Consider the following 24149-nt stretch of genomic DNA (forward strand, 5'->3'; position numbering starts at 1 on the left):
TCCTTCTTTTAAGGGTCTGCATGAGTATTTATTAAAAATATGTGACCCTGGACCACAAAACCAGTCATAAGTTGCATGGATATATTTGTAGCAATAGCCAAAAATACATTGTATGGGTCACAATTATTGATTTTTCTTTTAGGGCAAAAATCAACATCTTTATTTTGTCCTATCCTGACAAACCATACATCACTGTAAAGCTTATTTATTCAGATTTAGATGATGTATAAATAACAAAAATTGACCCTTATGAATGGTTTTGTGGTCCAGGGTCACATATGTTTTTAACATATTTATTAAATTGTATAAATGTATTTATTAAAGCTCTAAATTTTACATTATAAAATGCACTCGCATTTAAAATAGTTTTGTATATCCGTAGTGCTGTCAAACGATTAACCGCGATTAAACGCATCCAAAATAAAAGTTGTTAACATAATATATGTGTATACTGTGTATATGTATATATTTTGAAAATATTTACATGTAGGCATTTACACACATATGTTATGCAAACAATAACTTTTATTTTGCATGCGATTAATCGCGATTAATCGTTTGACTGCACTATTTTTACATATTTGATTTATATTTGCTATCAAATGCATTCAATGCAACACATTGGAAATCAAATGAAGAGACAAAGATGATGGTGGAGAAAGAGAAACACGCCACCTACCTGTACCAAAGGCTTTGGCCACCAGCCATGTGAGGCTGGCTCTGATTTTAGCTCTATTGAAATCATAATGATCAAAAGACTTGATGGCAGGAACAATGAAAGTGTTTTTCGGATCTCTGGAGTCGGTCAGATCTCCCATGTTCACAGCTGCAGTGTCACATCCACTACTTACAACGATGACATCTCTCCGAAGGAATTCAACGCATCAAATCGGACTTTTGCTTTTCTCTGTCATTCACAAATCAGAATTTGTCACATATGTGTGTCGGGTTGCTGTTTAAACAGTCGGTTGGGCTTATTTTCACGTCTATTTCGGGCCGATCCGGTCATAAAAGTGGGGTTCTGCCCATTGAGCTTCATCCATTCTGGTACCCCATTTGAATTCGGCTGTTTTTCTCTTTATTGATCCTTCATGTCCTGAGTTAGAATAGGCGGTGGAGGTGTCGCTTTCTAAAAAGTCTTTGTCTTCTTTAGGACGTCGCCATGCTCTGCCCACATATTCCCATCTGGATATTTACGGTTATTCTCCCTCTATTCATCCAGCGTCCTGCGGTCTCCCTGCAGCAGTGTGTACTAGCGAGCCTTCTGCGCATGCGCGCTCCGCCCAACACGCCAACAGCCCAAAACTGGCAGAAATTGGGACTGTGCTAGAAATTGGATCCGGTGACATTTTATAAGATAGATTTCATCAATACGATGTGTATACAAAAGCAAAAGAGCAAACAATAATTACAAAAAATAAAATAAAAATACAAATAAAATGTCGCGAAGTAATTCATTGTTGCATAAATAAATAAATGCAATAATAGGAAAAATAAATAAAGGTATAAATTATTTGATAAAACAAACAAATGTAATCCTGAATTTATTTTTCTTATTTATTATTTTCTGTATTTATTTATTCTTTTTTAGATTTTTTATTTTATTTTTACTATTATTTACTTATTCTTTCATTTATTTTTTAATCAAATCATTTATTTATTTATTTATTTATTTATTTATTTTCTGCATTTATTTTTACATCTATTTTTATTCGTTTTAACTTTTATTTACTTATTCTTTCATTTATGTTTTATTAACTTTAATAAATGAATAAATTCAGGACTGAATTTTATTACACATTATTTATATTTTTTATCAAATCATTTATTTATTTATTTAAATAAATACGTTACTTATTTTTATTTACATTTATTTCTATTCTTTTTCACTTTTATTTACTTATTCTTTCATTTACTTTTTCAATATCTATTTTTTTAATTCAAATCATTTATTTATTTATTTTTACATTTATTTTATTCGTTTTCACTTTTATTTAATTATTTTATTTATGTTTTATTAACTTTTTAAAAATAAATTCAGGAATGAATTTTATTAGACATTACATTTTTTTATCATTTATTTCTTTATTTATTTCTTTAAATAAATCAAAAATGTATTTATATTTACATTTATTTAATTACTTATTCTTTCATTTATTTTATTATCTTAATTTCTAAAAACAAATTCAGGATTAATATTTTATTACACATTATAATATAAACATATTTATATTTTCTTTTATAAAATTATTAATTAATTAATAAATTGATTTATTAATTTTCTGCATTTATGTTTACATTTATTTTTATTTGTTTCACTTTTATTAATAAATTCTTTCATTTATTCTCTATTATCTTATTTTTTTATTTTCAAAAAATATTTTTTTTCTTTAAAGAAATAAATCAATTATTTATTCATTCATTTTCTGTATTTATTTTTACATTTATTTTTATTTATTTTCACTTTTATTTACAAGTTATTTCACTTATTTTGTATTATATTTATTTTTATTTATTTATTTATTTAATTTAAAAATATTTTTTTTATTTTTAAAAATCATTTATTCCTTTTAATAAATAAATAAATAAATTATTTATTTATTTATTTTTACTTTTTTCACTTTTATTTACTTATACTTTAATTTATTATTATTATTATTATTATTATCTTAATTTATTTCTTTATTTTTCTAAAAAATAAATTCAGGATTAAATTTTAATACATATTATTTATATTTTATTTTATAAAACATATTTAATTTTGCATTTATGTTTACATTTATTTTTAATTTCATTTTAATTGCAATTATTTTTTTCTTTAAATAAATAAATCAATTATTTATTTATTTTCTGTATTAATTTTTACATTTATTTATTTACCAATTCTTTCATTTATTTTGTATTATCTTTTTTATTTTAAATAAATTTAAGATTAAATTTAATTACGAAATATTTATATTTTTATCAAATCATTTATTATTTTATTTATTTATTTAAATAAATAAATAAACAAACTATTTATTTCTTTATTTAATTAGGTTTGTAGGTATTATTTATCTATATATTTTATCAATATATTAATCTAGTTTATTTTTATGTATTTATTTACGCTTAAATTATAAATATCCAATAAATATCCACCACTTTACTGCTAACCCATCTGCCTATGTGTGGTTTGCCAAAATATAAAACATGAACATAATAAAATGATTGACTATTAGGTCATCATGTACTGATGACCTAATAGTCAGAGATATTACTATTATTAAGCATATATATTAAGTACATTTTCTTTCTCAATAAAGAACAATAATCTTACCTTTACTTTTTCCCCATGAAGATAAACATAAATATTTCCTTTATAAAATCATAATATCGATAGTTTTAAAATATCTATGAACTGATAGGATAAGTATAATACGAACGTACAGGAAACTGCACAACATTTGGTTTTTGATAAATAGTTAAACTCCCTAAAAACTACAACACCCAGCGTTGTGTTTATATGACGTCACACTTACGCGACCGCTTGGAAACGATTCCGTTCACAGATCTTTTCAGAAGTTTATCTGAAATATATAACTCAACGCGTTTCCAAACGACATATAACCAACGTTTGTTTATTTTTAGTTAATATCGTTGTGCTGAATGGGCAGAAAATGTTTATGCCGAGATCGTTGAAGCTCAAGAGAGCCCCAGAGTCCCATCAGCAGCAGCAAAACCCCAAAAGAAGCAAAGCGACACCCGAAGACGCGGTTTCTACACCTCCATCTGACACCTGTCCTCCAGATGAGGCTGTAAATATAGAAAAAGAGGAGGAACCTAGTCACATAGAGACTGAAGAACCAGAGGAAGAAGAGGAACCAGTGAAGTCCTTCAAGAAGAACCAGAGATGGCCAGAGCCAGGAGAACCTGTGTGTGTCATGTGCGGTCGATATGGAGAATACATCTGCGATAAAACAGACAACGATGTCTGTAGCCTCGAATGCAAAGCCAGTCACCTGGCTAAAACGTGCTTGGATTTTGGAGAGAAGGTGTTTTCTAAAGACCTCCAGGAGGGTTCAGACAGCTCGAGTGCGGCAGACACTGAGAAGGGTTACTCTTACAAGGAGGATGTTTTCATATCTGAACTGACTGAGGAGCAGGTTGAGAGGGTTAAAACCGAGCTCGCCATAGTGGCTACTGGCAGTGGGGTCAGTAGACCCATTATAGAGTTTGAACACTGTAACTTTCCCACAGCGTTAAGGCTCAATCTGAAGAAGGCTGGTTATGAGGCTCCCACTCCCATCCAGATGCAGATGGTGCCGGTTGGTTTGACTGGCAGAGATGTGATCGCCACTGCAGATACAGGCTCTGGAAAGACGGTCGCCTTCCTTCTTCCAGTGGTCATGCATGCTCTTCAGGTAAATATTGGGCTGAATATCTTAAGTAGTGCTGTGATGAATTAGAAACATTTACATATAGTCTACAAGAGACAATAATAGTTGAATTTCTAAAAGATGACCCTGTTCAAAAGTTTACATATAAACTTTAGATAGTAGTTCACGAGTCTATTGTTTGTCCTGAACAGTTAAACTGCCTGCTGTTCTTCAGAAAAATCCTTCAGGTCCCACAAATTCTTTGGGTTTTCAGCATTCTTGTGTATTTGAACCCTTTCCAACAATGACTGTATGATTTTGAGATTCATCTTTTCACTCTGAGGACAACTGAGGGACTCATATGCGACTATTACAGAAGGTTCAAACACTCACTGATGCTTCAGAAGAAAACATGATGCATTAAGAACTTATTTGATCTTCTAGGAACATGTAAGTATCTTCTGTAACTTCTAAAGGGAAGTACTAAATGGAAAAAAAAAAGGTATTTAGGCAAAATAAGAAAAATGTACACATTTTCATTCTGTGCAAATGACAGAAAAATGCTGGAAAACCACAGAAATTGTGGGACCTGAAGGATTTTTCTAAAGAACAGGTGGCAGTTTAACTGTTTAGAACAAACAAGGGACTCTTGAACAACTATCTAAAAAAAACGGCTGTGGATCATTCAGGTAACAACACAGTATTAAGAATCAAGGGGATGTAAACTTTTGAACTGGGTCATTTTTTATAAATTTAACTATTATTTTCTCTTGTGGACTATATGTTTACGCCTTTTATGTGTAATATCTTATTCAGGTCAGTACTTAATAAAAAAATAACATGCATTTTGTATGATCCCTCTTATTTTGGTAAAATAATTAACATTTTGCAGATTCTATAAGGTGTATGTAAACTTTTGACTTCAACTGTATGTATGTGTGTGTGTATATATATATATATATATATATATTGATTGAATAAAGAAAATAAAGGATGGATATATTATTTTATCACATTTAAATTGTATAATTTTATTTATTTTAGATATATTTCAGGATATTGATTTATATATTTAATGGATGGATTGATATTTAATTAATGGTTTTTGATTGAGTGAAGAAAATGAAGGATGGCATAATTTTTAAATTGCAACATAGATATGTAGATATCATATGAAAATGTTTTCTTAAATGTAAAATTGTATACTTGTATTTAGTTATTTATTTGAAATATATTTTAAGATCTTAGTTTGTATATAACTTCAAATGAAAATAAAGGATGGCATTATTTTCTCAGTTATAGCATTTTATATTTGATAGATACACAATTTAATAATTGTAATAATGTGTTTTAGATATATAAATCAAGATTCGGTGCTTCTGTACTGTGCCAAAGTCTTAGGCCACAAGTTTACATTTACAAACATTCATTTTTGACATTAATTGTAATAATCCAATGAAATTTTTGTCTGACAACAGCAAGTGCTCCACACAGAGATCTGATCTCATCATCATCCAGTCTGACTGGAATGACAAACAATGAACAAACTGAGACAGACTAAATTCAGAAGAACTGTGGCAACGTCTCCAAGATGCTTCAAGAAACCTACCTGCAAAGCTACAGTGCTGCTAAAGGTTTTAGGCACTTGTGTAAAATTGATGTAAAATGAGTATGCGGTCAAAAGTTATAAATTATAAATAGATTTTCTTTATAAATTTAACTTCTAGTAACTATATTAAATCAACATATGGTGTGACCTTCCTTTGCATTTAAAGCAGCTTTTGCCCTAGGTGCACTTATTTAACTTTTTCAGGTAACTTTGCAGGTAGGTTTCTTAAAGCATCTTGGAGACGTTGTCACAGTTCTTCTGGATTTAGTCTGTCTCAGTTTGTTCTGTTTCTTCATGTCATTTCAGACAGATTGGATGAGGAAAATCTGACTGGATTTTTACAATTACTGGCTAAATGAATGTTTAGAAATGTAAACTGATATTTTCTACTGGGACACTACAGTAAAAGATAGAAACAACTGACTTAAAACCATTTTTAGCTGCTGAAAATGCTAGTGGCCTAAGACTTGTGCACAGTACTGTGTATCCAGTCCATCCAGTCCCTGTTTAAATTTGCAAACTCTTTTAAGGTAACATCTGTTACCTGGAATAGTGTGAGCTCTCCTGTGCGCCGCCAGTATGAGTAATTCAGAAGAGCAGATCTATTTTGGACTGCTTCGTCATTCCAGTGCACTTCCTCTGAAAAGTTCACAACCAGAATGCTTAGTTCAGATGAGGAGAACTGTTTTCTAAAACTCACATTCAACTTGCAGCTGAAATGGCACCTTAAAGTTACATATCAATGTTCATTTTTAGCTACAAACATTTGACTTATGTCTTTGTTATTTTTTTTTACTTTTATATTTATATATTTGATATATTTATAATATTTATAAATACAGAAATCATTTTAAAACAGGAATTAAATAGGAATTAAACAGTACTTAATGCTAAATAAATGAATACATTGAAAGAAAGTTAATTGTCCTATTGGTTGATTTATTTACTCTGCATATTTTGATTATTTTCCAGAGCCAAACTGCTTCTCCGTCTTGTCCCACGTGTCTCATCCTGACTCCGACCAGAGAGCTGGCCATCCAGATAGAGAAGCAGGCGAAAGAGCTGGTGATGGGTCTGCCGAACATGAGAACTGCTCTTCTGGTGGGTGGGATGCCGTTACCTCCTCAGCTGCATCGACTCAAGCAGAAGATCAAGGTACTTGTTGGTTCATAATGTTTGGTAAAGGTATTTTATTAGAAAGCATCACCTTATTTGTGTTTCCTCTGTTCAGATAGTAATAGCCACTCCAGGACGAATTCTTGAGATCCTGAAACAGAAGTCTGTACGGCTGGATAACGTCAGGGCTGTTGTGGTTGATGAGGTATTGATTGATTGATTGTGTTTTATTTATTTAAAATATTTATGTATTGTTTCATTCGTTTTATTGTTTTATTTATTGACTACATTTTATGTGTTGTTTTATTCATTTATTGGTATTTATTTATTTATGTTTTATTATTATTTGTTTAATTATTACATTATATTGATTGGATTTTATTTATTTGTTTAGTATTTTTATTTATTTATTGGTGTATTGTGTTTTATTTGTTGTTTTATTCATTTATTATATTTATGTATTTATTATTTTACTTATTGGCTATATTTTATGTATTGTTTTATTAATTTATTGTTATTAATTAATTTGTTAATTTATTTATTGTTTATTTATTACATTTTATTGATTTTATTATAGTTATTTATATTGTATCTTTTTTTCATTCATTGTTTTATATATTTATCATATTTTAGTTGTTTTATTATTTATTGATTATTACATTTAGAATGTTTTTGATGTTTTATTTATTTATTACATTATATATATATTTATTTATTTATTCATTATATTTATTTATTTATTGTTTTTTAATTTACTTTTTTATTCATTCATTGTTTTATGTATTTATATGTTATTTATTTGTTGTTTTTATTTTTTATTTATTGTCTTATTTATACATTTAATAATACATTTATTGATTTATAATGTTAGTTGTTTTTATTTTTAATTTTGTTAAATGTATTTATTTTTATTTATTTATTGTGTTTTATTTGTTGTTTAATTCATTTATTTTATTTATTGTTTTACTTATTGAGTATATTTGATAGATTGTTTTATTATTTATTTATTTACATTTTATTTATTTATTTACTTATTTACAACAATTAATTTTGTTCATTTATTGGTTTTTATTTATGATTTATAATTGTTTATTTATGTATTAAATTTGCTTAGATTTATTTATTTATGTTTTATTACATTTTTATTCAGTCATTCATTGTTTTATTCATGTATTTATAATATTTTATTTATTGGTAGTTTTACAAATTTAGTTTTATTTATTGTTTTACTCATGTATTTATTGATTGTTACATTTATGGTTATTCACATTCTATTATTATTTATTTTATCAATTTATTACAATTACAATTAATTTACATTTTATCAATTTATTTTATATATATATATATATATATATATATATGTATATTATATTAATATATTAATATTTATTTATTCATTTGTTTTAGTCATTTATTTGTTGTTTTTATTGTTTTATTTATGTATTTATTTATTAATACATATATTGATTTATAATGTTTTAATGTTTTATTATTTGCTTATTTCATTTTATTGATTTTGTTTAATATTAATTTGCCTTTATTTTATTCATTTATTTACTCATTTATTTTCTATTCATTTTTATTCATGCATTTTTTATACTTTATGTATTTATTGATTAATACATTTATTTATTTATATACCCTTTTTATGTTTAGTAACACTTTACAATAAGGTTCATTAGTTAAACATTAGTTAATGTACTAACTAACACGAACTAACCATGAGCAATACATCTGTTACTGTATTTACTAATCTTCATTAAAGTTAGTTAACGAAAATACAGTTGTTCATTGTTTGTTCATGTTAGTTCACACTGCATTAACTAATGTTAACAAGATTTTAATAATGCATTAGTAAATGTTGAAATTAACAAAGAATAATAAATGCTGTATAAGTGCAGTTCATTATTAGTTCAGGTTAACTAATGTTAACTAAGGAACCTTATTGTAAAGTGTTAACTATTTATTATTTATACATATATTAATCAGCGTAATTATTATTACAATTCTCAAAAACTCCAAAGGCAGATACCATGCTGAAGATGGGATTCCAGCAACAGGTTCTTGAAATTTTGGAGCAGGTCCCTGAAGAGCATCAGACGCTGTTGACGTCAGCCACCATTCCCACAGGAACAGAGCAGCTAGCGGCCCGTCTCACCCGTGACCCCGTGAGCATTACCATCGGTCAGAAGAACCAACCCTGCGCCAACGTCCGCCAGATAGTCCTCTGGGTGGAAGAACCGTCAAAGAAAAAGAAGCTTTTTGAGATCTTAAATGTAAGTATACTTTAGAAACTACATTCAGAATGCACTCAATTTACTTGCATGTGTTATTGTTTTTTGGTGCTATTATGTACGATTCATCTGTGACAACAGGAAGTTGATTTAAAAAGATTTCAGATTGAAATCGAAAATAATCTGGACTGAAAGCTTCTGCGGCCTGCTGTCGACTGACTTGTTGACAGAAATGCAGTTAGAGTGGAAGTCTATAGGGCAATCTTTGCCCTCCTCTCCAGAGGAAATGGGTGGGTCCTCAAATGGCTTTGCTCCAGGAAAACTAGCAACGGCTCTTACCAGAGACACAGAGCAGGAAATGGAGCATTTAGAAATCACAGGCTGTGGAAATAAAATTACTGCCCACAATACATGGTCAATTAAATTCAATATTATATATTACTATATATAATATAATATTATATTATAATGTATATATAAAATATAATAGTACTATAATATATATTTTACATTTTAGAATGATCCATCAGAAATATGAAATAACTAATAAATATGAATGAATAAATATAAAAAAACTTCTGATTAAATAAAAAATCTAAATAATTTATTAATATTATATTTAATACATTATATACTAATAATATATTTGCAGTAATTCTTCATTAATATCATGTTTAATAATTTAGAACAATTGACCTTTAATATGAAACAAAAAAATTATAAAACAAAAATAGTATATTTATATATTTAAGTTGTACATTAAATTGTCAATCAAAAACATGATATTAAACAATATGTCATACTGTTTCAGAATAATTGTCTATCAGAAATATGAAATAATAATTGATAAACATATGTGAAGAAAAAAATGTGTGTATGTATATATACAATTTAATTGTCCATCAGAAATATGAAATAATAATTGATAAAAATGAATGATTATAAAATTATTGTCCATAAAAATAAACTAAAACAAGAATTTGTTTTTTTTTATATTTAACTATACATTAAATTGTCAATCAAAAATATGAAATAAACAATTGATAAATATGAATTCATAAATATTAAATAATATATTTAATATTTTAGAATAATTGTCCATCAGAAAATATGAAATAATAATTGATACATATGTATGAAAAACTGAATGACTGAATAAATAAATAACTATTAATATTAAATTATAGTAATGTATATATAATATTATATTATAATATCTAATTCTAATATATAATATTACTATAATATAGATTTGACATTTTAGAATAATTTTCCATCATAAATATAAAAAATAATTAATATGATTTGAATATGAAAAAGAAATGATTAAATTAACCAATATAATCCTTTATTAATATTATATTTAATAATTTACAATATTTCTTCATTAATATCATGTTTCATATTTTAGAACAATTGCCCATTAATGTGAAATAACATAATTGCAATATATTAAGTATTAATATTAAAGTATTAATTTATTACTTAATTAAAATGTGTGTGTAACAAGAAAAGCTATAAAATTATAAATGACAAGAAAACATTTATAATATTATTTAATTGTACATTAAATTTGCAAAAAAAATTCAACATAATTGATAACTATTAATTCATAAATGATGAATAAAGACATTATATTTAATATTTTAGAATAATTGTCTATCAGAAATATGAAATAACAATTGATATATTATAATGTAAATGTAATAATACTACAATATTTTACATTTTCAAAAAATCTTCCATCTGAAATATGAAACAACTACTAAACATTATACATAATTAATGTGAAATAACTGACAAATAGAAATAAATAAATAAATAAATACATTAAAAAATAACATACAAAAAAATAAAATAAATTAAATCTTTACATTGTTTCATTTAGACTTAATTGATATTATATTTTTGGGTTTGTTTGCAGTAGAATATTATCTACATTATGACATTTTGTGTGTTCATAGGACAGAAAGCTTTACCAGCCACCAGTAGTTGTGTTTGTGGACTGCAAACTTGGGGCCGATTTGCTTTGTGAAGCTGTGCAAAAGGTCATGGGATTAAACACAGTCGCTATCCACTCAGACAAGAAGCAGTGGGAACGCAACAAAATAGTAAAGGTAATGAAAAAATATCTTTAAAATATTATATTATTTTAAATATATTTGAATTTGAAAAAAATAAAGAAAGAAATATATATAAATAAATAAATAAATATATATTCATGAGTATGGATTAAATATAGTTGGTGTTTTTTAGGGTCTACTCGAGGGTCAGTATGAAGTGGTGGTCAGCACTGGGATTCTCGGTAGAGGACTGGATCTGGTCAATGTGAAGCTGGTCGTGAACTTTGACATGCCTGCTAACATGGATGAATATGTTCATCAGGTATGACGGGTTTCATAAATACACATACAGTCGTGGCCAAAAGTTTTGAGAATGACACAAATATTAGTTTTCACAAAGTTTGCTGCTAAACTGCTTTTAGATCTTTGTTTCAGTTGTTTCTGTGATGTACTGAAATATAATTACAAGCACTTCATACGTTTCAAAGGCTTTTATCGACAATTACATGACATTTATGCAAAGAGTCAGTATTTGCAGTGTTGGCCCTTCTTTTTCAGGACCTCTGCAATTCGACTGGGCATGCTCTCAATCAACTTCTGGGCCAAATCCTGACTGATAGCAACCCATTCTTTCATAATCACTTCTTGGAGTTTGTCAGAATTAGTGGGTTTTTGTTTGTCCACCCGCCTCTTGAGGATTGACCACAAGTTCTCAATGGCATTAAGATCTGGGGAGTTTCCAGGCCATGGACCCAAAATTTCAACATTTTGGTGCCCGAGCCACTTAGTTATCACTTTTGCCTTATGGCACGGTGCTCCATCATGCTGGAAAACGCATTGTTCTTCACCAAACTGTTGTAGGATTGTTGGAAGAAGTTGCTGTTGGAGGGTGTTTTGGTACCATTCTTTATTCATGGCTGTGTTTTTGGGCAAAATTATGAGTGAGCCCACTCCCTTGGATGAGAAGCAACCCCACACATGAATGGTCTCAGGATGCTTTACTGTTGGCATGACACAGGACTGATGGTAGCGCTCACCTTTTCTTCTACAGACAAGCCTTTGTCCAGATGCCCCAAACAATCGGAAAGAGGCTTCATCGGAGAATATGACTTTGCCCCAGTCCTCAGCAGTCCATTCGCCATTCTTTTTGCAGAAGATCAATCTGTCCCTGATGTTTTTTTTTTGAGAGAAGTGGCTTCTTTGCTGCCCTTCTTGACACCAGGCCATCTTCCAAAAGTCTTGGCCTCACTGTGCGTGCAGATGCGCTCACACCTGCCTGCTGCCATTCCTGAGCAAGCTCTACACTGGTGGCACTCCGATCCCGCAGCTGAATCCTCTTTAGGAGACCATCCTGGCGCTTGCTGGACTTTCTTGGACACCCTGAAGCCGCCTTAACAAGAATTGAACCTCTTTCCTTGAAGTTCTTGATGATCCTATAAATTGTTGATTTAGGTGCAATCTTAGTAGCCACAATATCCTTGCCTGTGAAGCCATTTTTATGCAACGGAATGATGACTGCACGTCACCATGGTTAACAATGGAAGAACAATGATTTCAAGCATCACCCTCCTTTTAACATGTCAAGTCTGCCATTCGAACCCAATCAGCCTGACATAATGATCTCCAGCCTTGTGCTCGTCAACATTCTCACCTGAGTTAACAAGACGATTACTGAAATGATCTCAGCAGGTCCTTTAATGACAGCAATGAAATGCAGTGGAATGTTTTTTTCGGGATTAAGTTCATTTTCATGGCAAAGAAGGACTATGCAATTCATCTGATCACTCTTCATAACATTCTGGAGTATATGCAAATTGCTATTATAAAAACTTAAGCAGCAACTTTTCCAATTTCCAATATTTATGTAATTCTCAAAACTTTTGGCCACGACTGTACACACTGAACTTCTCGTTTCTGTAATGAAACACTATGTTTGAATGTTTCAGATTGGTCGAGCGGGTCGACTGGGCCACAGAGGCACCGCCATCACCTTCATGAATAACAACAGCAAGCGGCTGTTTCTGGACATCGTGAACAGAGTGAAACCCACGGGCTCCCTCCTGCCGCCGCAGCTCCTCAACTCCCCACATCTGCACGAGCAACAGAGGAGAGCCAAACAGAAGAGCGGCCACAGAGAAGACATCATCGTGTCCAAGAGCAACCTCATCGACATCATCAGGAAACACGACAAACGATCTGCCAAGAAATAACAAGCACCACATATTTATTACTAAATGTTTTGTTGTTGCTTTTGTAATTTGTATTTTCAATAAATGGTTCGAATAAACAAAATGTCCCTTCTGATAATTACACACACTGTAAAAATGCAACTCACAATGGAGTAATTTTAATGGAAGAGTATTTAAAAATTCATTTGTTACATTTTATAAAACAGCTCATGTAATTTTACTGTAAAGTAAAATGTTTTGTATATGTATTGTGTGTAAGTTATTTTGTCTTTGTTAGTTTCAGTATTTTCTGCAGTTAAGTTCATTTAAATAAACTAAATTTAATAAAAGCCAGTTTTAAAGTAAAAACAGTTTTTAAAGTAATGATAGAAGTAAAAGAAAATTAATCTGAAAAATTAATAAAGGCTTATTCTTATTATATTATTGCTATTAAAATCATCAAATTAAAGGCAGTAAAATATAATTTTATATTTAATTTTATAAAATATAATTTGTATTTATAACTTCAATATTTTAATATTTCAAATACACACACATCATTTATTTGATTTATTTAAATGTATTTTACTTTATATTAGTCAAATGTATTTATCAATTAATAAATATTATATTTAACAAATAAAACTTATATTAAATGTATACATACAATTATATATATATATATATATATATATATATATATACACACACACACACACACACACACACACACACACATAAATTCTAATACAGATTTTTTAAATAATACACAAAATAATATATATTTTGTATATTTTATATGTATTTGATCTATATCTATATATATAGATAATTTATTTTTGTATATTATAAACTGTATTTGTATTATTTACAAAAATGTGTGTATAAAATGTATAATTATTTATTTTTCATTAAACAAATAATACACAAAATATATATTAAGAATATATAATATTTTAGATATATATTATATCTATATCTACCTATATATGATCATTTATTTGATTAATGTATATTTGTCACATACATTTTTTTATTGCACAATAGTTTGTTTATTTATTTGTATTATTTATGTAGATATATTTATATATTTTATAAAAATAACAAGAAATATTTATGTTATGAAATTGTACATGTGTACATATACATTATCAATCAAACATATGACAACATAAATGATAAATATTACTTCATAAATGAAAATATATATATTTTTTATTTTGGAATAATGTTTTATTACAAAAATGAAAAAATAATTGATATATTATACTGTGTAATTATAATATTATACATATTTAAAAATACTAAAATATATATTTTACATTTTAGAAAAATCTATATGTCCGTATATTTATCATACATTTTATTTTTTTATTATTTATTTATTATAAGTGTGTCTGTGTGCATATATAATTATTTATAATAAATTATCTATGATCATTTATTATTTATATTATGTATAAATTATGCATATTTATTATAATTTCTTTAAATTAATTTATGCTTATTTTTATTATATATATATATATATATATATATATATATATATATATATAAAATATTCAATTATAATAATAATAAATGTATATTTAACATAATAACATCATATATATGTAATTTATTTGATTTACAACGCGATAAAAAAAACGACATTTCATAAAATCGTGACACCCAACAAATGACATCATTTGGACCAATTGTCAAGCATAGTTGTAAAGACAAACTAAATAATTTAAACATTTTTTAAATATTTTTTTCATATTACATGTTATTTCACATGAACATTTTGGTGTGAAAACGTGCTTCATTGTGATTGAAATATCACATTGCAAAATGTATTCATGTTAATACAAACAGGCTTGATTTTCTTCATGTAAATATATACACAGTACATATATTCGCATGAAATCACTCGTTCTTGTGAGGTTTAGAGAGATTGACCAGCATCTATGACCAGACTCTATTAGACACTGCCATCTGCTGGTAGATGAGCGTTACTGCGTGCCTTTGCGTCAAACTGATCTGACCAATCACAGCACGCCTACACGTTTTGAATTAGAGCGGCAGTATGGCGGTGCTCAGACAGTGAGTTGTTTTGTTTTTATTGACGCTTTGAGGCGTCGTTCATTCAGTTACTTTCTTACCGTCGAAACGGTAGCAAACTGGAAGAAGAAAGGACTGTGTTTTATAAAACCGTAAACAAAAGAACTTTTAAAGACAGTTTACGAAACAGGATATCAACACTTGCAGGTCAGTTACAATTATGGGTTTACGTAAACATGTATTTTTAAGCCATTTGACAGGTTATTCATCCCGGTGTAACGTTATTCTATATGCAACAATTACATTTGTGGACTGAAATAACGTTACATGTAGGACAATCTTAAGACATTTTTATAGTTAAAAGTCTTGTTTTTGGACCTATACGATTATGGAGAGATCAAAAGAATCCGAGACCACATCGTCTTTCAACAAAACCAAAGAAATAAACAGGACTTATGTGATCTCAGCATTCACAAAATGTGGAGAAAACACATTTAAAACACCATCCTCTGGTGCCAGACTCACTCTTCAGAGAAAACCAAGCAGCAGAGCTAACATTACTACAAACCACCATGAAGAAACCACACAGGAGAACCAAAGAGGAGAAAAACGCCTGACCCTTCAGCGCCGGACCAGAACGGGCTCCATAAACAGAGCCAAAGTCCTGACCGAACCCAATCCAGCAAAAGACACCCACGAAACCATCAGAACACCTGGGAAAACCTCATGGAGTGCTCAGAAAATCAGTTCTGAGAAGGTCAGTGCCATCCATGATGAAGGTAAAACCGTTTCGACACCTACAAGAAAAACCCAGTTTGAGAAATTGTCCGTCAAGAGAGATGTCTTTGAGAAACTGGCTGGTAAAGATGCATGTAGACCCATATCTATCAAACACACAACCGCTGGAAGACAGAAGCCACCACAGATGAGCAGTGATATTGGCAGATCAACATGTGGAGGAACCGCTGAGAAGGTTCAGATTGGTGGTTTAAATAGGCACATGACACCGGCATCACGTTCAGCACAGGTGAGGAGACCTACAGCCCTAATGAGCTCCACACCTCATGGAGGAAGCAGTGTTTCTAGAGCTGCTTCTGCTGAAGGACGCGTTGCTCTTGAAGCTGTGAGCAGAACAAGTGCTCTGCAAGCTCAGGAGCTGAAGATGGAAGACAGTGCGGTCACTGTTGCGGTCCGAGTTAGGCCTTTCAGTTCAAGGTAAGGAAATGTTTTGAAACTTTTATTGGTATTGTGTGATTTTTTTTTGTTTATTTTTTATTATTTTTTGTTGTTGTTGTTGTCTTGTGGTTTTGTGTTATTTATTTTTTGTTTTATTTCATGTTGTGTTTTTGTTTTGTTGTTCTTGTTTTATTTTATTATTTAGGGATTTTTTTGTTTATTTTGTTGTCTTGTAGTGTAGTTATTTTGTTGTTTTTTTATGTTTATTGTTATTATTTTAGAATATTATTGTGTTATTAGTAATTTTGTTGTGGTTTATTAGTTTATTTATTTATTTTGTTGTCTTGTGGTTTTGTTATTTATTTTTTGTTTTATTTCATGTTGTGTTTTGTTTTGTTTTTTATTTTATTATTTTGTGATTTTTTTTGTTTATTTTGTTGTCTTGTGTTTTGTTTTTATGTTTATTATTATTATTTTAGATTATTATTGTGTTTTATTAGTAATTTTGTTGTGTATCTTGTTTTGTTGTTTTGTTTATTTTATTGTAGTTTTGTGTTATTTTATTTTATGTTGTGTTTTTCGGTTTGCTAGTATGATTTATTTCAAATTTGATTTATTTATTTTAATTTTTTTGCGGCCTGTTTTGTTGTGTTGTGATTTTTATTTTATTTTATTATTTTATTTTATTTTACTTTACATTTTAAACTCTTATTTTGGTGGCATGTTGTTTTGAGGCAATTTTTAGTATAAAAAAATCATATCATGACTCTTTCTGTATAAAACCTAATTAAAAAATAATGAATATCGCAAAAGATATCTATATGTATATCCATCTATCTATCTATATTGATCTATATTTATATTTATTATAAATTTATATTTATTTATTTTATTGTTTATTTATATAATATTAATTAATTTGATTTAATAATATATTAGTAATAGTTAAATATTTTATTTTTATTTAGTTATATTTATTTATATTTGTGATTAATGTATATTTATTATTATTATTTATTTTATTTATTTATATAATATAAATTAGTTTGATTTATTAATCTAACACTAATAGTTCAATAGTTTTATTTATTTGTATTTGTTGTAAATTTGTATTCATTATGAATTTATTTGATGTATTCATTTACTTAAATTTGCAACAAACATACTATTTGTTTCATGCAACCCTGTTACTGCATGATTTCCCCTTTTGTAAAAAAAAATTAATAAATAAAAAATTTATAATAAACTTGTGACACCCATGTAAAAATATTTATTTATTTAGTATTTTAAAACTTTTTTTCTTTTTTCAATTTAGTTTGACCTTTAGGGGTGAATGGTAATATTATGTAATTAATTATTATAATAATTTAATATAATATTGTTTTTATGATATATAATTAATACTATTATGTGTTAATATTATTGTGCACAGTGCCACTTACTAACTTTCTATTTTTTGTGTTTGTGTTTTATGTTATTTTTTGTTGTTGTTGTTGTTGTGTTTTTGTTTTATTTTATTTTATTTTTTGGTTGTGACTTTATTTTGTAATGTTGTTTTAATTTTATTTTTTATGTTTTATTTAGTTTAATTATTTTGTTGTTTCATTTATTTATTTTTGGTTTAGCCTGTTTTTATTTTATTTTATTTTTTATTTGATTATATTGGTTTTTAATTTTTTTTGTTATGTTTATTATTTTTCCCTGTTTTATTTTATTTAGTTTCATTTGTTTATTTATTTTTTAGTTCGTTTATTTTAGTTATTTATATTTTAATACTATTGTGCAGAGTGATACTTACTAAACTAAACACTTCGCTATTTTTGTTTTTAGGAATATTTTTTGTTATGATTTCATGAATTGTTTTATTTTGTTGTTTTTCTTTTCTTTTGTTTTGTTTTATGTTATTTAATTTAATTAATAATTTTTTTTGTTTGTTGTATTTTTGTTTCATTAAATTAAATAAAATTAATTAAATAATTAATTTTATTTTGTTATGTTGTTTTTTGTTTATTTTTGGTAAGCCTGTTTTTATTTTATTATTATTATTTTTTTGTTTTTGTTTTTGATGTTTTGTTTTTATTTTGTTATGTTGTGATTTGTATTTCGGTTTTTTAATGTTTTATTTTATCTTGTTTCATTAATTTATTTATTTATGTTTGCTTATTGTAGTTATAGTTAATATCATTATATTTTAATATTATTGTGCACAGTGCCACTTACTTGTATTAAAAGCTTCGCTATTTTTTTTTTTCGTGTTTATAGGGAGAAGAATGAGAAAGCCTGTCAGGTGATCTTCATGAACAACCAAGAAACTGTTGTGCAACATCCAGATACTAAACAAAGCTACACATTCACCTTTGACTTCTCTTTCTGCTCTATCAATGAGTCGGATGTGAGTTTTGCCAGTCAGCAGATGGTTTATGAAAAACTGGCTCGGCCCTTGCTCGAAAGAGCATTTGAGGGATTCAACACGTGTCTTTTTGCCTACGGCCAAACGGGTTCTGGAAAGTCCTACACGTAAGTGACAATTCTCTGTGAAACCGCATTTTTTTGTAAATGTAACAATAACACCCATTCTGATTTAGAATTATTTTTATAAGTGGCATTTTGGATGTGTTCTAGTATGATGGGTTTTGGTGAGGAGGCTGGCGTTATTCCCAGATTCTGTGAGGAACTTTTCTCAAGATTGTCCAGAACTGAAACCAAAGAGGTTACTTCCCCATATGATGATTATTCAATTACATTCTATGATTGAATTACAAATATAGCTTGTTTAACCTTTCTAAATGCAAGTTTATTTACATTCAAGATTTCCTGCCATCTGGAGATGAGCTATTTTGAGGTGTACAATGAGAAAATCCACGATTTGCTGGTGGCAAAAGACGAACAGAACCAGAAGAAAATGCCTGTAAGTGTAACTCAATAAAACACATGAAATGCCACACATGTTGTGTAGTTCCTTTGTCTACCTTATTGATTTATTCAGTCCTTTTCATGTCTTTTCTAGCTGCGTGTGAGAGAGCATCCTATCTACGGGCCTTATGTTGCAGACCTTTCCACGTAAGCAAAGATTTTATTTAAATGCCTGGATTTTGTTTGTTTATTTTATTGTTGGTATTTCAAGAAATGTTTAGTTTTTTTGTGGTGTTTTTTATTAATTTTTTATGTTTTGTTAATTTGTTTCATTAATTTAGTAATATATTTTTATATTATATTATTTTATTATTAATATATTTTATATTTATAGTTTAGTTTTGTGTTTTTTGTTGTATTTTGTTTTGTTGTTATGTTTTGTTTCTGATTTTAATGTTTTGTTTTTTATTTTGTTCTCTTGTTTTTTCGAAAATATATATTTTTAAAATGTTAAAAATGTTCTTTTTTTATTTAATTTAATGAATTAATTTAATTATTTTTGGTTAGCCTGTTTTATGTTGTGATTATATTTTTTGGTTGTAGTTTTATTTGATTTTGTTTATTTTTTTTATTTTTTATTTTTGATCACTTCACTAGATCACTATTTAGATTAGTTAGGTTGTGTTTGTCTTTTTTAATGTTTTACTTTATTTATTTATTGATTTTTGGTTAGCTGTCCTGTTTCATTGTGTTGGGAATTTGTTTGCTTGTTTGCTTTCGGTTAGCCTTTTTTGTTGTTGAGATTTATTTTAATTTATTATTATTATTATTATTATTATTATTATTATTATTTTTTTTGTTGTTGTTGTTTTTTTTGTTTAAATTTTTCATATTTTATCATATTGTGTTTTTCATCTTTTTATGTTTTATTTTATTTTGTTTTATTTATTTATTTATTTTTGGTTAGCCTGTTTTGTTATGTTGTGGTTTATTTTATTTTTTGGTTTTGATTTTATTTTATTTCATTATGTTGTGTTTTTTAAATTCTGTTTATTTATTTATTTGTTTATTAGTTTTTGGTTAGCCTGTTTAGTTGATTTTTATTTGTTTGTTTTTTGTTTAATTTATATATTTATTTATGGTTAGCCTTTATTTTATTATTTGATTTATTGTTTTTCTTTTTTTATATTTTATTTTGTTTTATTTATTTTTGGTTGGCTTGTTTTGTTGTGTTGGGTTTTATTTTATTTTATTAGTTATGATTTTATTTTGTTATGTTGTTCTGTTTTATTTAGTTTTTTAAATGTTTTATTTATTTATTTATTTTTGGTTGGCCTGTTTTGTGAGTTGTATTTTATTTGTTTTATTTATTTATTTGTTTGCTTGTTTATTTTTGGTAAACGCCTGTTTTGTTGTTGTGATTTTCTATTTTTTAAATGTAATTTAATTAAAAAACATTTTTTTGGTTTAGATTTTATATTATTTCATTGTTGTGTTTTTAATTTTGTTTAAAGTTTTATTTTATTTTGTTTAATAAATTAATTAATTTATATAATATATATTTTTGGTTAGCCTGTTTCGTGGTCGTGTTTTCTTCTTTTTTTTTTTTTTGTATTTTATGTTTTATTTTATTTTTTTAGTTAACCTGTTTTTTATTTTGTGATATTTATATTTTATTTAACTTTTTTATGTGCCACTGTCACTCATCTTTATGCTCTCTTTCAGCAATGTAGTCACGTCTTATGCTGATATTCAGGTAATTTCCCTAAAGTGTCTATTCATTTTATACATTCGTCATATCATTTTTATTCATACCATTAATACAACTCAAATTTTCCCTCCCCCATCTTCACAGACTTGGCTTGCACTCGGTAACAAACAGAGAGCCACGGCCGCCACCGGCATGAACGATAAAAGCTCCAGATCGCACTCTGTTTTTACTCTAGTCATGACGCAAACTAAAGTAAGACCCTCAGATTTATTTGCAATGATGTGCTGCTTTTACTTCAGCCAACAAATGAATCATTTAACGATGCATTTGTAATAGTTACAGTCATGTGATGATATTTTCATGTGCACAGACAGAGTTTGTAGAGGAAGAGGAGCACGATCACTGCATCACCAGTCGGATAAACCTGGTGGATTTGGCAGGAAGCGAGCGCTGTACTTCAGCTCAGACCAGCGGAGACCGGCTCAGGGTAATCCAGCATCCAGTAGCTCTGTTTATTGTGTCATGATTACCCACAGTGCATTCTGCTCCTTGCTTTTTCTGTATGGGATGAATGGGATTGTGATTCTTTAATAAATAATGCAGTGTTTCATGAAATCTTAAATCTGACATATTTGTAATGTGAGTATATATTTTTCACAGGAGGGAGCGAGTATCAACAAGTCTCTGCTCACGCTGGGAAAGGTGATCTCGTCACTGTCAGAACAGTCTCAGAGCAAAAAGAAAGTCTTCACCCCCTACAGAGAGTCAGTGCTCACATGGTGAGAAGATTTTGCTTATGAATTTATATTTTGTTAGTTTTATGTTTCACTGCAGTTTTGATAGTTTGACTTAAAAAAACACCACCAACAACAACAAAAAAACAACAACACAGCTATTATTTTATTATGATTTTTAATATTTTTTATTATTGTATTTTATTTTATTTCATTATAAATCTCATATCTAGAAAGAGCACTGAAAATTGATATACAGTACAGACCAAAAGTTTGGACACACCTTCTCATTCGTGTGTCCAAACTTTTGGTCTGTACTATATATATATATATATTTGATCACCCTGTGATTTTGCAAGTTCTCTTATTTAGAAATCATGGAGGGGTCTACAATTTTTTTAGCATAGGTGCATTTCCACTGAGAGACAGAATCTAAAAATAAAAAAACGGAAATCACATTGTATGATTTTTTTTTTTTTTAACAATTTATTTGTGAATTACTGTGTAAAATAAGTATTTGATCACTGGAGTCAATTTTTTTTTATATTTGGCAGAAGCCTTTGTTAACAATTACAGAGGTCAAATGGTTCCTGTAGTTCTTCACCAGGTTTGCACACACTGCAGGAGGGATTTTGGCCCACTCCTCCATACAGATCTTCTCTAGATCTGTCAGGTTTCGGGGGTGTCGCTGAGAAACACGGAGTTTCAGCTCCCTCCAAAGATTTTCTATTGGATTTAGGTCGTAGCGCAAATATGTGAATGAATGTTACGAAGTGTAGTACCGCTGGATTAACTGGTGACAAGGCAGAAAAATGCTTCTCTTTATCATGGAAAATTTGCCATTAGTGCTCAAGTAATAGCATTTAGTACGAGCATTGTTATTTCTACCTGTTTGAAGACACAGTGCGCTTTTTGTTATTAAAGTTATTGTTGTGAGATGATCCTGTAATTAATGTTTAAAAAATAATATCCATATAAAATTCATTGAAGGAAAGTAGATTTTTGTATGCCTGCTTTGTTACTTATATTTTATTTCTAATGTTTTCAAGGCTCAGAGCACTTTATTTTGTTCAAGTTATTTTAATATGAGAAGATGCTGTAATGTTTGTACATTTCTTTTATTGTAAAATAAAAACAATACATTGAGGAAAAGATTTTTGTTAGTGTAACTAATACTGTGTTAGTTACAGGAACTAATTTTATACCTTTTTCGAAGGCACAAAGCACTTTATTTTGTTGTTAAAGTTATTTTGTCGTAAGAAGATCCTGTAATGTTTAAAAATGTATTTTATTATAAAATAAATTTAATTAAAGAAAATATTTATGTATAGGCCTATGCTTTCATTACAGTTCTTAAAAAAATAAAATCGGAATCGGCAGGTCACACTTACTGAAGAATCGGAATCGGGCAAGAAAATTGCAAACGGTGCATCTCTAATAATAAAGTAATAATAGAATTGTATTTATATTATTTAATGTAGTTACATTTATTAAATAAATATAATTTGAATAATGATAATAATAATGTCACACCAGCATGGCCTGTGTCTACTCAGCAAAAAGGGGAAAATAGTTTCAAAAGTGCAGCAAAATTACATAAAGATTAAATGATAATTTTCCAAAATATTAAATTAAATAAAAAAGGAATTAATGAACAGTTAATGAAACACTGTGCACTAACAAATGGGTACTAATGAATTGTGCACAATAATACCAGCAACATTTATTAAACCTTCATTACATGATGTAAAATATTGCACAACATGCATGATTGATTGCTGACAAAAGCAGCATTAAGTGCTTCAGCTCCATCTTGTGTTCAGGTTACTCAAAGAAAGCCTTGGTGGAAACTCCAAGACGGCCATGATCGCCACCCTGAGCCCTGCGGCCACTAACATGGAAGAGAGCCTGAGCACGTTACGCTACGCCCATCAGGCCCGTATGATCATCAACATAGCCAAAGTCAACGAGGACACCAACGCCAAACTGATCCGAGGTCAGCAACAGTTACAGCTCTTTACTCTGTCTCTCCATGTTTATGTTCTGTCAGCTGTCATCATAACCGTCAAGAAGGGTTTGTT

The 24149-nt window shown here is 28.4% G+C and overlaps 2 protein-coding genes across 2 annotated transcripts in view; both read left to right on the forward strand.

Annotated features, from left to right (window-relative positions):
- The first annotated feature begins 3527 nt into the window (after positions 1–3527).
- LOC141338784 (probable ATP-dependent RNA helicase DDX59) lies at positions 3528–13700 on the forward strand. Its single transcript, XM_073844402.1, has 7 exons — positions 3528–4403; positions 6940–7122; positions 7199–7288; positions 9111–9362; positions 11285–11437; positions 11577–11705; positions 13330–13700. Exons 1-7 carry the CDS (start codon positions 3660–3662, stop codon positions 13591–13593), a joined length of 1815 nt encoding a protein of 604 aa, XP_073700503.1. The 5' UTR covers positions 3528–3659; the 3' UTR covers positions 13594–13700.
- A 2282-nt stretch (positions 13701–15982) lies between these two features.
- The window catches only part of LOC141338941 (kinesin-like protein KIF14), a 34429-nt gene continuing 26262 nt past the window's right edge, over positions 15983–24149 (forward strand). Inside the window, exons 1-10 of the mRNA XM_073844554.1 lie at positions 15983–16809; positions 19033–19287; positions 19393–19480; positions 19580–19678; positions 19778–19830; positions 21349–21379; positions 21479–21586; positions 21705–21821; positions 21995–22113; positions 23892–24064. Of these exons, the coding sequence (XP_073700655.1) occupies positions 15983–16809; positions 19033–19287; positions 19393–19480; positions 19580–19678; positions 19778–19830; positions 21349–21379; positions 21479–21586; positions 21705–21821; positions 21995–22113; positions 23892–24064 (1870 nt within the window). The remainder of the gene's footprint in view (positions 16810–19032; positions 19288–19392; positions 19481–19579; positions 19679–19777; positions 19831–21348; positions 21380–21478; positions 21587–21704; positions 21822–21994; positions 22114–23891; positions 24065–24149) is intronic.

Source organism: Garra rufa, chromosome 7 (genome assembly GCF_049309525.1).
Source record: "Garra rufa chromosome 7, GarRuf1.0, whole genome shotgun sequence".
Taxonomy (NCBI): domain Eukaryota; kingdom Metazoa; phylum Chordata; class Actinopteri; order Cypriniformes; family Cyprinidae; genus Garra; species Garra rufa.